Here is a 13,172-nt window from a genome sequence, read left to right as displayed (position 1 = left end):
TGGGCACATCAGGAGCTTCTTAGACAATTGGCTTCTGCCTTGGGTGTATAAGGCTGAATTGGTGCAGGAAAACACTTATGCTCCAATACTTCCGTTAGTCTTAAAGGTGCCACAGGACCCTCTGTTGCTTTTTACAGATTCAGACTAACACGGCTACCCCTCTGATACTTGACAAGTTAGTGGACATTCTTTCGTCCTCAACCCCAGGGAGAGTAGCTCGCCCTATTAGCAAAGCACTGTTGCAATCTGCCATGGCCTGTGGAACACCCTTTGACGTCTATGGCAAAGCATATGAGCAAGTGTTATGTCCCTATGCAGGGATTCAAGTATTTTTATTCACATCCTGCTCTTAACTTGCTTGTTGTGACAGCAACCAATGAGAGGTCGCATCAAGGGAGGTACAAGTCCATGCCCCAGGACAGAGGTAAAGAGGTTTGGTCTCTTGGGCAGAAAGATTTATTCAACTTCCTCCTTAAAAATGTAAATTGCAAACCAGCAGGCACTGCTATCCAAATATAATTTTATGAACTGTGACTCTGTAGCCAAGTTCACAGACAAATTACCAAATCCTTTCAAGAGGAGTTCAAGGCATTTGTTGCGGAGGGCCACCTGGTTGTTAAGACCTATTTTCTATTGGTCCTGGACATAGCTGTTATGGCTATCAAAGTATTTACTTCAGTGTTCACAATAAGAAGAGCACCATGTTGCAGAATTCAGGAATAGCACCAGTTATCCAACAGAGTGTGGAAGACTTAGCTTCTGATGGTCAATTTATATTCTAAAACAAAACGATTGAGAGTTTGTTCATTTAAGGATTTGCAAGCAACTCTGTACTCTCAGGCCTAGCTCTTAGCTCCCTGCAAAATCATTTGGTTGCAATCTCAGCTTTCCATCCTCCCATCCAAGGAAGGTCAATATTCTCAGACCCTATGATGGTGAAGTTTTTTAAAGGTATTGTTCGCCTTTTTCCACCAGTGAAGGAAATGGTGCCATTATGGGAACTTAATATGGTGGTGGCAGCACTGATGGGTCCATCATTTGAGCTGATAACCTGCTCATTGGCTCTCCTCTTCCGGAAGAGGCCTTCTTTATGACTATAACATCCTCAAGAAAAATCAGCAATACACAAGCTTTAATGGCAGATCCTCCAGACCCTCAATTCTTCAAGGACAGGGTGTCTTTAAGATCGCACTCAACATTTTTGTCCAAAGTGGTATCTGTTTCACCTTAATTGGGTTATTTGCTTACCTATATTTTCCCCAAAACCATGTTCAACTGTGAAGGAGCAACATGTACATACCTTAGATGTCAGACGGTGCTTATCATTCTATTTAGAAAAGGATAAGCCACTTGGTATGTTGTTTTGACTCTGTGCTGAGCAGATGAAAGGATAACTAGTCTCCGCTCAGACTTTTTCCAAGTGGATAACTGTATAACTGTATTTCCTTGGCTTATGGAATTGCTCAGATGATGCCAGCTTAGTCATTACAGTCTTATCCAACAGGAGCTCAAGTGACATCAATGCATTTCTTAGCAATGTCTCCACATTAGATATTTTCAGAGCTGCAACAAGGTCTTCTATTCATACTTTTGTTAGACATTATGCTATCACCCTGGCATCAAGATCTGATGCAAACTTTGGTAAAACAGTTCTGCAGTCACTGTTTAAATAGACTCTGAGCTCCACCTCTTGCTGAAACTGCTTGTGAGTCACCTGAGAGGAATATATGTCTGCACCCTTGAAGAAGAAAAGACTGTTACTTACCTGTGTCTTAACTGTTCTTTGAGACATGGATGCAGACTTGTATTTTACAACCCACCGTCTGTCCCTTCTGAGTCTGCAGCGGGGTTTCAGGGCAAAGGAACTGGGGGGGTCAGAGTGCTGCCACTCTTCTATAACTATAGGAGGGGTTATGACAGTGCATGAGTGCCACCCCATGGCAAAATTCTCCAACTTTGGTGCGCTGGGTACCTACACACCTGATTGGAATACATATCTCCACCCACATCTTGAAGAACAGCAGTTGTGGCACAGATAAGTAACAATCTTTTCTGATCTACTTAGCACTTGTGAGGCCTCAGCTGGAATATGTCCAGTCTTGGGCACCACATTTTAAGAAAAATTTGAACATATTGGAGAGAGCCCAGAGATGAACAACGACAACAACAAAAAAAGGTTTAGAAAACCTGATTTGTGAAGAAAGGTTGAAAAAATTGAACATGTTTAGTTTAGAGAACCCAACCCTTAGTGTAGTGCCCTTCTTTGGGGAACAGATATTTAATAACGGGGTTTTCAGTCTAGCAGAGAAAAGTATAACGTGATCTAAAGGCTGGGAGTTGATTTTTAACTACGAGAGTAATTAACCGTTGGAACAATTCACCAAGGGTCATGGTCGATTCTCCATCACGGACCATTTTTCAATCAAGATTGGATGGTTTTTCTAAAAGATCTGCTCTAGGAATCATTTTAGAGAAGTTCTATGACCTGTGTTATACAGGAGGTCAAATTAGATGATCAGAGTGGTCCCTTCTGGCCTTAGAATCTATGAATATAGCTGGGGAGTGGAAGGACAACATTAAAACAATCTTTAAATATGTAAAAAGATTGTATAAAGAGAATGATGATCAGTTGTTCTCCATGTCCACTGAATGTAGGACAAGAAGAAATCAGCTTAGTTTGCAGCAAGGGAGATTCAGGTTAGATATGAGGAAAAACTTTGCAACTCTAAGGATAGTTAAGCACGGGAACAGGTTACCTAGGGAGGTTGTAGAATGCCCACTCTTGGGGGTTTTTAGGAACAGATTAAACAAACACCTGTCCCAGATGGTTAAGGTACTTGGTCCTGTCTCAGCACAGGGGAATGGACTACATGTCCTCTTGAGATCCCTTTCAGGCCTACATTTGTGTGAATCTGTGAGGGAGAGGGGCCCAGGTCCTACTCTTTTATGTAACTGAGGGTGGGAGGAATCACTCCAGTGTGAGTTTGGGGGAAGTTTTGGATGCTAGGAGTGAGGTGGGGTGGGGGCTTAGCCAAGCGTGTGGAGAGTCACTCAGTGGTTCTGGGGAAGGTTATTCATTGAGTTTCACTGTTAGATTGGGAGGGAAGTTTACTACAAGGGAAGTGTCTACTGTGGGGAAACAGCCTTAAAACTTAAGAGTAGCATGCCTGACCCTGTGTGTAGCCATCCTGCCATCTAACTTCAGATTCTGCCTCTATTCTTCTGTCTCAGCTGAAATACACGCGGCCTGGACTGCCCACATTTAGTCAGGATGTGTTGTGCAAGTGGAAATCGGAGATAAAGATGTACCGAAGGGTCCACTGTCCAAATCAGGTAACTAACCGCCAGTCCTTTCTAAAGCACTGAAGAGACCAAGTCTGAGGACCTGAGAAAAATAGTTTAGTCTGGCCAGGCTTTGCAGCAATGAGTTGAGAGACTTCCACAAGGCCAGAATCAAGGTTCATCTCTGTGTCTGGAGGAATCAAACACTACTTGCTCTCAGAGTGAATAGCTGTCAGTTTCTCACTGAGGTTCTGGATGTGCCTGGGAAACATTTAGGTTGCTTCTCGAGAGATGATCCTGTGTTGTTATGGCTAGAAAAATCCAGTGGGGAACTATTGGGTCCATTGGTGGACACTGTTAGTGTCTCTCCAAAGGTGAGTAAGAACTGAGTGGGCATTAGTCCATTCCCTAGGAACCATCACTTACTGTTGAGAATTTTGCAAACTCCACCCGGACTTTCCAGAGGAAGGCTATTGAGGGGTTAGAGAAGCTGCTGTGCCTGCAGGCAGAGCCCTGGTATTTTCTAGATCGTTGTTGCCTGTGCTTTAGGTCTGGGTTTAGTATGGACACTGGACTGGTCTCTCTGGTTAGTGATGGGTGAAGGCCAGATGTCCATGCTGATTCTTTTCAGTATGACAGCATCCTACAATATTATCATACCCATGGCTGCCTGGACTGTGGGACTCCTCATAGAAGAGAAATGTCTCTACTTCCCTGTCAGAGATCCTTGGGAAAGTGCTGGGAAATGCTCATCCATGCCCAAGGACTCCAGTGAGGAATCCTGGAGAGTTGTATTCTCAGCCCTCTTATATCTGAGGCCACTTGGTGGGTAGAAATGCAGTTTGGGTATGGTGCCATCATCATGTTGACAACATACAGCTCTGTCTTTTCATTGGATCCAGACTATACATCCCTGCTTTCCCAGTGTCTGTCTGAGGTAGGGGCTTGAATGGCAGTGAGCTGGCTGAGGTTCATGACAAATAACAGGTGATATTCCATTGGGAGTATTACTAAAGCATATGTTGTGTGGGGGAGCTGTCCTATAGTATGAGGTTTTGCCCACATTTGTCATGAGGTTTGCAGCATTCAGGGACTGCTGAAGTGCCAGAGGTTTAGGAACAAATTGATCACGAGGACCAGATTGTATTCACTCAAGATTTCTGAAGGAACTTAAATATGAAATTGCAAAGCTACTAACTGTGGTATGTAACCATCACTTAAATCAGCCTCTGACTGGAGGATAGCTAATGTGACACTTAATTTTTAAAAAGGCTTGCAATTATAGACCGGTGAGCCTAACTTTGGTACCAGGCAAATTGGTTGAAACTATTAGGGAACAGAATTATCAGACACACAGATGAACATGATATGTTGGGGAATAGCCAACACAGCTTTTGTAAATGGAAATCCTGCCTCACTAAGCTGTCATGGGGTAAGAGGGAAGGTCCTCTCATGGATAAGTAACTGGTTAAAAGGTAGGAAACAAGGGATAGGAATAAAGGGTCAGTTTTCATAGTGGAGAGAGATAAATAGCAAGGTTCCCCAAGGATCTGTACTGGGACCAGTGCTGTTTAACATATTCATAAATGATCTGGAAAAATGGGTAAACAGTGAGGTGGCAAAGTTTGCAGACACTATAGAATTACTCAAGATAGCTAAATCCAGTGCTGATTGTGAACAGTTTACAAAGAGGTCTCACAAAACTGAGTAACTGGGCAAGAAAATGTCAGATGAAATTCAGTGTTGATAAATGTAAAGTAATGCACATTAGATAACATAATCCCAACTATACATACAAAAGGATGGGGTCTAAATTAGCTGTTACCACTCGAGAAATCTTGGAGTCATTATGAATAGTTCTTTGAAAACATCTACTGAAAATGTGCAGCAGCAGTCAAAAATGCTAAAAGAATGTTAGGACCCGTTAGGGAAGGGATTGGTAATTAAACAGACATGGTACACCCTCACCTTGAACTCTGCATGCAGTGCTGGTCACCCATCTCAAAAAAGATGTATTAGAATTGGAAAAAGTACAGAGAAGGGCAACAAACATGATTAGGTGTATGGAACAACTTCCGTAAAATGTGAGATTAAAAAGACTGGGACTATTCAGCTTGGAAAAGAGATGACTGAGCAGGGAGAGCATAGAGGTCTATAAAATCCTGAATGGTGTGGAGAAAGTGAACACGGAAGTGTTATTTACCCCATCACATAACATACGTGTCAAGCTCTCTTGCAGTGGCTCAAGAGCATGGGTACCAACCTCAGGGCAGACTGTTAAGAAACAGGACACAAACCCCAAATTGGTTGAGAGTTTTATTAGATTAGTTAGATTTCACCAACCAATTATCAAGTGTATACTCCTCAAGCGCGATAACAGCCTCACAGTGGAGTCTCAGACAGTCCCCTTGGGTACTTCCATGTGTCTTGCCACCCAGGTAAGCTTACCTTTGTGATAGATGATCCCTTACATCAAAGATTACAGCAGTGTTCAGGTTACTTCCAGTCCCAAAGGATCAGTCACTTACTCCAGGTCAGTTGCACTTTAGATCTCACACCAGAGACTATGCTTGTAGCCAATCCTATAATAAACTATCTAAAGATTTATTATATAGGAAAAGGAAACGAGTTATTTACAAGGATAAAGCAGGTGATAAACATAATACACACAAATGAGTTCCAGTCTTAAGTTTAAAAAAATAATAGAAGCTTCTATAATAAGAACCTAATAACTGCCATACTGGGTCAGACCAAAGGTCCATCCAGCCCAGTATCCTGTCTACTGACAGTGGCCAATGCCAGGTGCCCCAGAGGGAGTGAACCTAACAGGTAATGATCAAGTGATCTCTCTCCTGCCATCCGTCTCCACCCTCTGACAAACAGAGGCTAGGGACACCATTCCTTACCCATCCTGGCTAATAGCCATTAATGGACTTAACTTGCATGAATTTATCTAGTTCTCTTTTAAACCCTGTTATAATCCTAGCCTTCACAACCTCCTCAGGCAAGGAGTTCCATAGGTTGACTGTGCGCTGTGTGAAGAAGAACTTCCTTTTATTTGTTTTAAACCTGCTGCCCTTTAATTTCATTTGGTGGTCCCTAGTTCTTATGTTATGGGAACAAGTAAATAACTTTTCCTTATTCACTTTCTCCACACCACTCATGATTTGATAAACCTCTATCATATCCCCCCTTAGGGCTGGTCCACACTAACCCCCCAGTTCAAACTAAGATACGCAACTTCAGCTACGTGAATAACGTAGCTGAAGTCGAAGTATCTTAGTTTGAACTACAAGGTACTTACCACGGGTCCACACGCGGCAGGCAGGCTCCCCCGTCGACTCCACGTACTCCTCTCGCGGAGCAGGAGTACCGGTGTCGACGGCGAGCACTTCCGGGATCGATTTATCGCATCTAGACAAGACGCGATAAATCGATCCCAGAAGATGGATTGCTTACCGCCGAACCCAGAGGTAAGTATAGACGTACCCTTAGTCTCCTCTTTTCCAAGCTGAAAAGTCCTAGCCTCTTTAACCTCTCCTCATATGGGACCCATTCCAAACCCTTAATCATTTTAATTGCCTTTCTCTGAACCTTTTCAAGTGCCAGTATATCTTTTTTGAGATGAGACCACCACATCTGTATGCAGTATTCAAGATGTAAGCGTACCATGGATTTATATAAGGGCAATAAGATATTCTCCGTCTTATTCTCTATCCCTTTTTTAATGATTCCTAACATCCTGTTTGCTTCTTTGACTGCCGCTGCACACTGCGTGGACGTCTTCAGAGAACTATCCACGATGACTCCCAAGATCTCTTTCCTGATTAGTTGTAGCTAAATTAGCCCCCATCATATTGTATGTATAGTTGGGGTTATTTTTTTCCAATGTGCATTACTTTACATTTATTCATATTAAATTTCATTTGCCGTTTTGTGAGATCTTTTTGAAGTTCTTCACAGTCTGCTTTGGTCTTAACTATCTTGAGCAGTTTAGTATCATCTGCAAACTTTGCCACCTCACTGTTTACCCCTTTCTCCAGATCATTTATGAATAAGTTGAGTAGGATTGGTCCTAGGACTGACCTTTGGGGCACACCACTAGTTATCCCTCTCCATTCTGAAAATTTACCATTTATTCCTACCCCTTTGTTCCCTGTCTTTTAACCAGTTCTCAGTCCATGAAAGGATCTTCCCCCTTATCCCATGACAACTTAATTTACGTAAGAGTCTTTGGTGGTAATAAGCAAAATCTATGGGTATGTCTACTTTGCAAAGAAAAACCTTTGGCTGCCCCATGCCAGCTAACTTGGGCTCCTGGGGCTGTTTCATTGCAGTGCAGACTTCTAGGGTCCTTCCACTGTGCAGGGTCCTATAGCCTCGGCTCCAGCTCAAGCCCAGAAGTCTACACTGCAGTGAAACAGCCCGGCAGCCCGAGACAGCTGGCATGGGACAGCTGTGGGTGTCAGGCTATCTACACAGCAATTAATGTCCTTTATGGCTAACCCAGGCTAAGAACTGGGAATCATTTTCTTATGTTTTGTAATCCTTTCTCCTTGTGGTATGTCTACACAGCAATGTAAGCCTTGGGTTAGTGGGATTTGAGTCAGCTGACCCATGTCAAGAACCCTAGGCTTGAGCGTCTACACTGCATTTTAACCCTAGGTTAAGGATTTTCTGAACCTAGGGTTCTGGTGTCCACACTGCTGTGCACAGATCCGAGTCAAAGTACCTCTATCCCAGAGTGCCTAGTCCCCTGTCCCCGTCTAGCCCTACGAAAGTGGTACTGTGAGAAAACTCTACTGCCCACCCTGTTTCCTAAGTGGGACAATACTGTTGATGGGACTCAAGTGCCCCAAAGAGCACATGATACATAAACTGCATGGTTAGCTCCTTTGATTGCTGTCTCAGTAGAATGATGGCAGTTTGAGAAGGGTTTATACTGAACTTACACAGCACCACTCGGGTTTGGCACAGCCACTCCTCCATCATGATGGGGAGGCTGCTAGGTCAGATTTGAGCCTCTGCTCTTCCAGGGGGTTAGAGTGGTCCAAAAGGAAAAATGAAAATACCTCCACGGTCCATGAAAGGGGCCATGTCCCCACAGCCTCATGCAGAGCAAAGACCAGTAGTCTTAGGGGGAAGGTCTGGACTCCTTATCCCTTGTGTGTCCAAACAACCCACGGCTGAGTCCCAGGATGCTGAATTTAAAAGTAAGGAAAAACTGATCCCTCTGTTTCTTCAGAGGGCTCAGGGTGCTCTCTACGTTTCACCAGCAGATAGACCCTGTTTCCTGGGGCTAAGGAGTTCAGCACTAGCTCTCTTTGCTCCTGAAAGCCACCCACAGACCGTGCCTGAGCCAGTATTCTCCCCACCCTTCTCCAGGACTGACAAGCATTACAGGTGCAACAGGTTGGGCTTGTTTGAACCCAGAGGAGCTCTTTAACTCCTCCTCGACTGGGACAGGGGGCTGCCCCACTACAACCCTTTCTATGCAATGGACCTTGCTGTGTTTATTTAGGCTCTATCATCAACATGCCTTGGAATATTATAATGTTCTGTAGATGACCCAGTGCAGCAGCCACTGCCCCACCAGCATTTTCCACATGAAGCATTTTGCTCCCTGTGCTCCAGATTCTGCACTGGCTTCCTTGTGAGCACAATTCAAGGTGGTGTGATTGGCATTCAAAGCACTACTGGGTCTAGTCATAGAGGTGCCCCTTTCCCAATGACAGCTGGGACCATTGAGGTCAGCTGCAGTACTTTCCCCATCTGTGAATGTGGAGGAAGAGTCCTAGACTCTGGTAATTACCCCCACCCTTTTCTCTGACAAAGCCCAGGTTGGTGGACCTTCAGGGCGTGATGCAAACCCTATCAATTCACTCGGGGGTTTAGTAGAATGGGCATCATCTCTCTCAGCAGTTCATTGCTGGCTAGAGTCTCTTTATTTTGTCTGAGATTTGCACACTTCCCAGAGGTGGGAATTATTTCATTTACTGGAGTCTTAAACAAATCTGTTTGCAAAGGGCTCTCTTCTCCCCATCCCTGTCATGTCTGGTCTTATCAAACTGTGTATCCTTTCTTTGCTTTCTCCCTTCTAAGGAAGGACCATCCCAGAGGAGAAAGCATTTCTGTGCACGGGGAACTGATTTCTCAACTGTGTCTTGCTGACAGCTGTTGCCCTTCTCTCATTTCAGGGCTGTGAGTCTGTATATGGCAGTGTCTCAGGACTCAAATCTCACCTTGGCACCTGCATCTTGGTTTGTACCATTTCTATACAGTCTCTTTCATACATGCACCCCACTGTTATTGTTCCCCAGATACGTGCACATCAGTCATTGGCCTGCTGGATCCTTGTCTGTCAATGCTCTTTAATAGTCCCTTCTCCACAGTGTCTGACTGCCTCCCCAGTATTAATGGATCTGCATCACAAATGTGCTGTGAGGCAGTAAGATTGTATGTCCTTTACACCTGTACCTGAGTCACTGTCCTGCCTGCAATCTCATGGCTACAAGAGCACCTTTACCAGATACACTCCCCCTGTGTGAGACCTGCAAGGCCTCCAGCAGTGATGGAGGTTACTTGGGGAGTAGCTGGAGCTGGTTCCACCCTCATTCTCTCAGGGCGCACTTGGGCATCAGTTTCTGTGCTGCTGTGACCCGAGTGCGCACCCTCTTGGATGAGTTCAGGGATTTTGTGCTCTGTCTCCTCACTGCTGGATCATGTCTGGCCATGCCTTGGGTGCAGGGTCTGGGCCTTTCAGCGTCACTGGGCAGAGAGGAGGGTGGCATCTGGTGATGTGTTTTCTGTTTTGGTGGCAGGGAGACTTTGTGGCTGGGAAATACAAGTGTCTCCTATGTGAGAAGGAATTCATATCAGAGAGTGGGGTCAAGTATCACATCAACTCTGTGCATGCTGAGGTGAGAAGAGCGCGGTGCCCTGCCTCCTTCAAAGTGCCAAGTCCTAGCCCTTGTCCCATGCTGCTGCCACTCTGTTCATTTTGCCAGCACCTTCCATATCCTGCAGTATTAGCCAACCCATTGCAGAATCCAGTAAGCCCCCAGAGAGCAGGCTGGAATCTGCCCAGCAACTGGTAAAAATAACGCTGTGCTGGCCAGCCTAATTCTCGGATCCCATTTCTCTGCTAATCCCTGCCCTGTGGGTGATCCCAGCAGTGGAACATGACAGGCACCCCCATTGTATCTCCTCCCCCAGTACTAACCCTCTGCTTTCTGAACCCTCCAGGACTGGTTTGATGTGAATACCACTAACAAAAAAAGCTTTGAGAAGCTGATGAAAATTCGCCAGAGAGAAGATGAGCAGAGAAAGCAGCGAAAGAAGCGTGCTGCAGCCCGGAGCAGGAAGAAAAGGCCTGGGACTGTATCTGCCAAGAAGCTCCTTGGTGCAGGGGCCGAGAGAAGCAGAAGAAGGAGTAAGAGGGGGCATTCCCAGCTGGTGGACAATGAGTGCAGGAGCAGCGAGGAGGAGGAGGAGGAGCCCCAAGCTGCACAGAGAGCAGAAACTCCAAAAACCATCCGCAAACGGGGCAGGAAATAGATCATTGGAGGCAGAGGAACTAGGCCATTCTAGGAAGCCAGGAGCCCAGGTCATGGCACAGCGTCACTCCCTCCCGTGGACAGTGGCACGAGCAGGGTATCCAGTGTAGTTTGTGCCCTAGTTACAGGCTGAGTTCAGGTTATGTTAGTTGCTTATTTAGTGATTTTAAATATTTTAGTCTCTGCTTTTGTTGTCCTCCTCTTAGGGTACATCTACATTACAGGGGGGAGTCGATTTAAGATACGCAAATTCAGCTACGTGAATAGCGTAGCTGAATTCGACGTATCGCAGCCAACTTACCCCGCTGTGAGGACGGCGGCAAAATCGACTTCTGCGGCTTTCTGTCGACAGCGCTTACTCCTACCTCTGCTGGTGGAGTAAGAGCGCCGATTCAGGGATCGATTGTCGCATCCCCACGGGACGCGATAAATCGATCCCCGAGAGGTCGATTTCTACCCGCCGATTCAGGCGGGTAGTGTAGACCTAGCCTTAGGGATCCTCGGCTTTGGTGAGGACAGGTTTCCTTGATGGATCTCTAGCACTGGCTGTGCAGGTCTCAGCTGGGGGAGTGACTTCCTGTGGGGTAGTGTGTGCAGATTCTGAGCAGTTTCTGGGGTGGGGCACAGATGCTCTAGCTTGATCACCTGCAGCCCAATGCTACCTCAGGTGCTTAAAGGGGTGGCCTCTGAGACTCAGACACTGAGTGCTGTCTCCCCCTTAGGTCATTGCCATAAAGCACCATCCTTTTACTACACTAATCTCCAAACTCAGCACTGCCCAGCAATTTAGGAACCCAGGCCTGCCTGATGGGGTAGGACATCATCCTGCCAAAAGCAGGAGTGTTTGCAGTGGGCTAATGTACCCTTCAGCACCTGCCTCCTTTACGGCTGAGCACTGACTGGTCCCAAAAAGTGGGGAGGGAGCTCTTCCTCCAGTCTGTGGCTAGAGACCAGCTGTCTGTACCCTTGCCTTGCAGAGGCACGTGGCAGCAAACTTGTCTGCCAGCACACTACAGTCTGGGGACGTGTGAGATCAGTGTGGATGGCTTGTGCTGTTTTATAGATTCACACTTCATAACAGCCACCTCCCACCTGCAGGACAGAGCTCATACACAGTAGCAAAGCACTGCGTATTGCTGCCATGGGGTGGCCTTGTCCTAGTTTGGTGTCCTCATTCCCTCTCAAGCCTTAGGTGCTGCTTCTCCTTGTAAGTGAGCTCTGCAGGTGCCTTCTCCCCTGAGCTAGTTGTAGCCTGCTCCTGGGATTGCCACCTTTCCCTTGACAAGCCTTAGGTAATGGGCCTTCCTGTGTGTTGGTGTCAGGGCTGGAGGGAGGGGGTCCTGTTTACCTGTTGAATTAAGTTTTAATTTAGCATATGGTGAGTGTTTTACCATGTTCCACTTGTACAGCAGGGCCAGTTGAGACCCATACATGCGTAACATCTCTGGCAGGCTTAGCCACCCCCATTCTCTGCTGGATAGAGAGGGGGCCTGCAAGATTTCTGATGTCAGATCACATCCCCTGACAGGGAAAACTGCAGGATTTGATGTCTCTTTACCCTCTCCTCTCTTGTCCTGCAACAGTTCCCTGTCTCAGCTGGCTCTTTAGTTCGATATATGAGGATTCAGTTAGCAGGATCTGGCACTCAACAGTACCCTTCATGTCTTGTTTCAGTGGAAGCTTCCACTTCAGCCAAAGTTGCTGGTGCTGAAATTCACAGTGGATTCCCTGAGGTGCACAGGACACAGACAGACTTATTTGTGTGTTTGTTTCTAGCAGTGATGTTTGTTCACCCGTATAATCAAATTGCCTTTGTGGCTGGGGGTAGGACCCAAGCTCTCCGCAGCCATGGCCATTTTACAGAAGTTACACCCTAATGTGCGTAGAGTGAAGCAAATTACCCCCACATCTTTCCTCATACAAACTAACACCCATGACGATTGTTGGACTCTGCATGCAATGCTCCATTCTGATCTAGGTGCAGCAGCTGCATTTCATGCTGGGACGGATCAGGATCAGAACAAAATGAAATAAAATGTCACCAGTGCAAGAATGTGATTTCTTGTTTGTTTTCTGTAGTGTCTTTAGAATCATCCCCACTTTAGCAGTATGGTGCAGAAGAGTGCAGAGCTGCCTGTGTCTGGGCTGCTTTTGGGTGGCAATAGGACACATGCCTTTAAGCACTGAGGCAAAGAGCACTCACTTTCAGTTTTTCAACCACTTCTCTATCCAGCACTCCAACCCTCCTCACAGCCTGTTGCATTAATGTAGGTGAAATATGTGGGCACAAAGAGTCAAAGGCATATATTAGGAACAAAAAGAATTCTAACAGTG

General features: G+C 45.9%; 1 protein-coding gene across 6 annotated transcripts in view; it reads left to right on the top strand.

The window, feature by feature from the left end:
• ZNF512 (zinc finger protein 512) overlaps nucleotides 1-12,896 on the top strand; it is a 62,540-nt gene extending 49,644 nt beyond the window's left edge. For 5 of the 6 annotated variants that reach the window (XM_054023493.1, XM_054023490.1, XM_054023491.1 and 2 more), the window contains 4 exons: nucleotides 3,232-3,333; nucleotides 9,480-9,542; nucleotides 10,104-10,202; nucleotides 10,528-12,896. In XM_054023493.1, the coding sequence (XP_053879468.1) occupies nucleotides 3,232-3,333; nucleotides 9,480-9,542; nucleotides 10,104-10,202; nucleotides 10,528-10,839 (576 nt within the window). In that variant the 3' untranslated portion in view covers nucleotides 10,840-12,896. The remainder of the gene's footprint in view (nucleotides 1-3,231; nucleotides 3,334-9,479; nucleotides 9,543-10,103; nucleotides 10,203-10,527) is intronic. The other variant, XM_054023495.1, reaches the window with a different exon arrangement.
• Nucleotides 12,897-13,172: the final 276 nt, after the last annotated feature.

The sequence above is a fragment of the Malaclemys terrapin genome, chromosome 3 (genome assembly GCF_027887155.1).
Source record: "Malaclemys terrapin pileata isolate rMalTer1 chromosome 3, rMalTer1.hap1, whole genome shotgun sequence".
In the NCBI taxonomy this organism is placed as follows: Eukaryota; Metazoa; Chordata; order Testudines; family Emydidae; genus Malaclemys; species Malaclemys terrapin.
The sequence above is the reverse complement of the archived record's forward strand: the minus strand, read 5'-3'. Positions and strand labels throughout refer to the sequence as shown.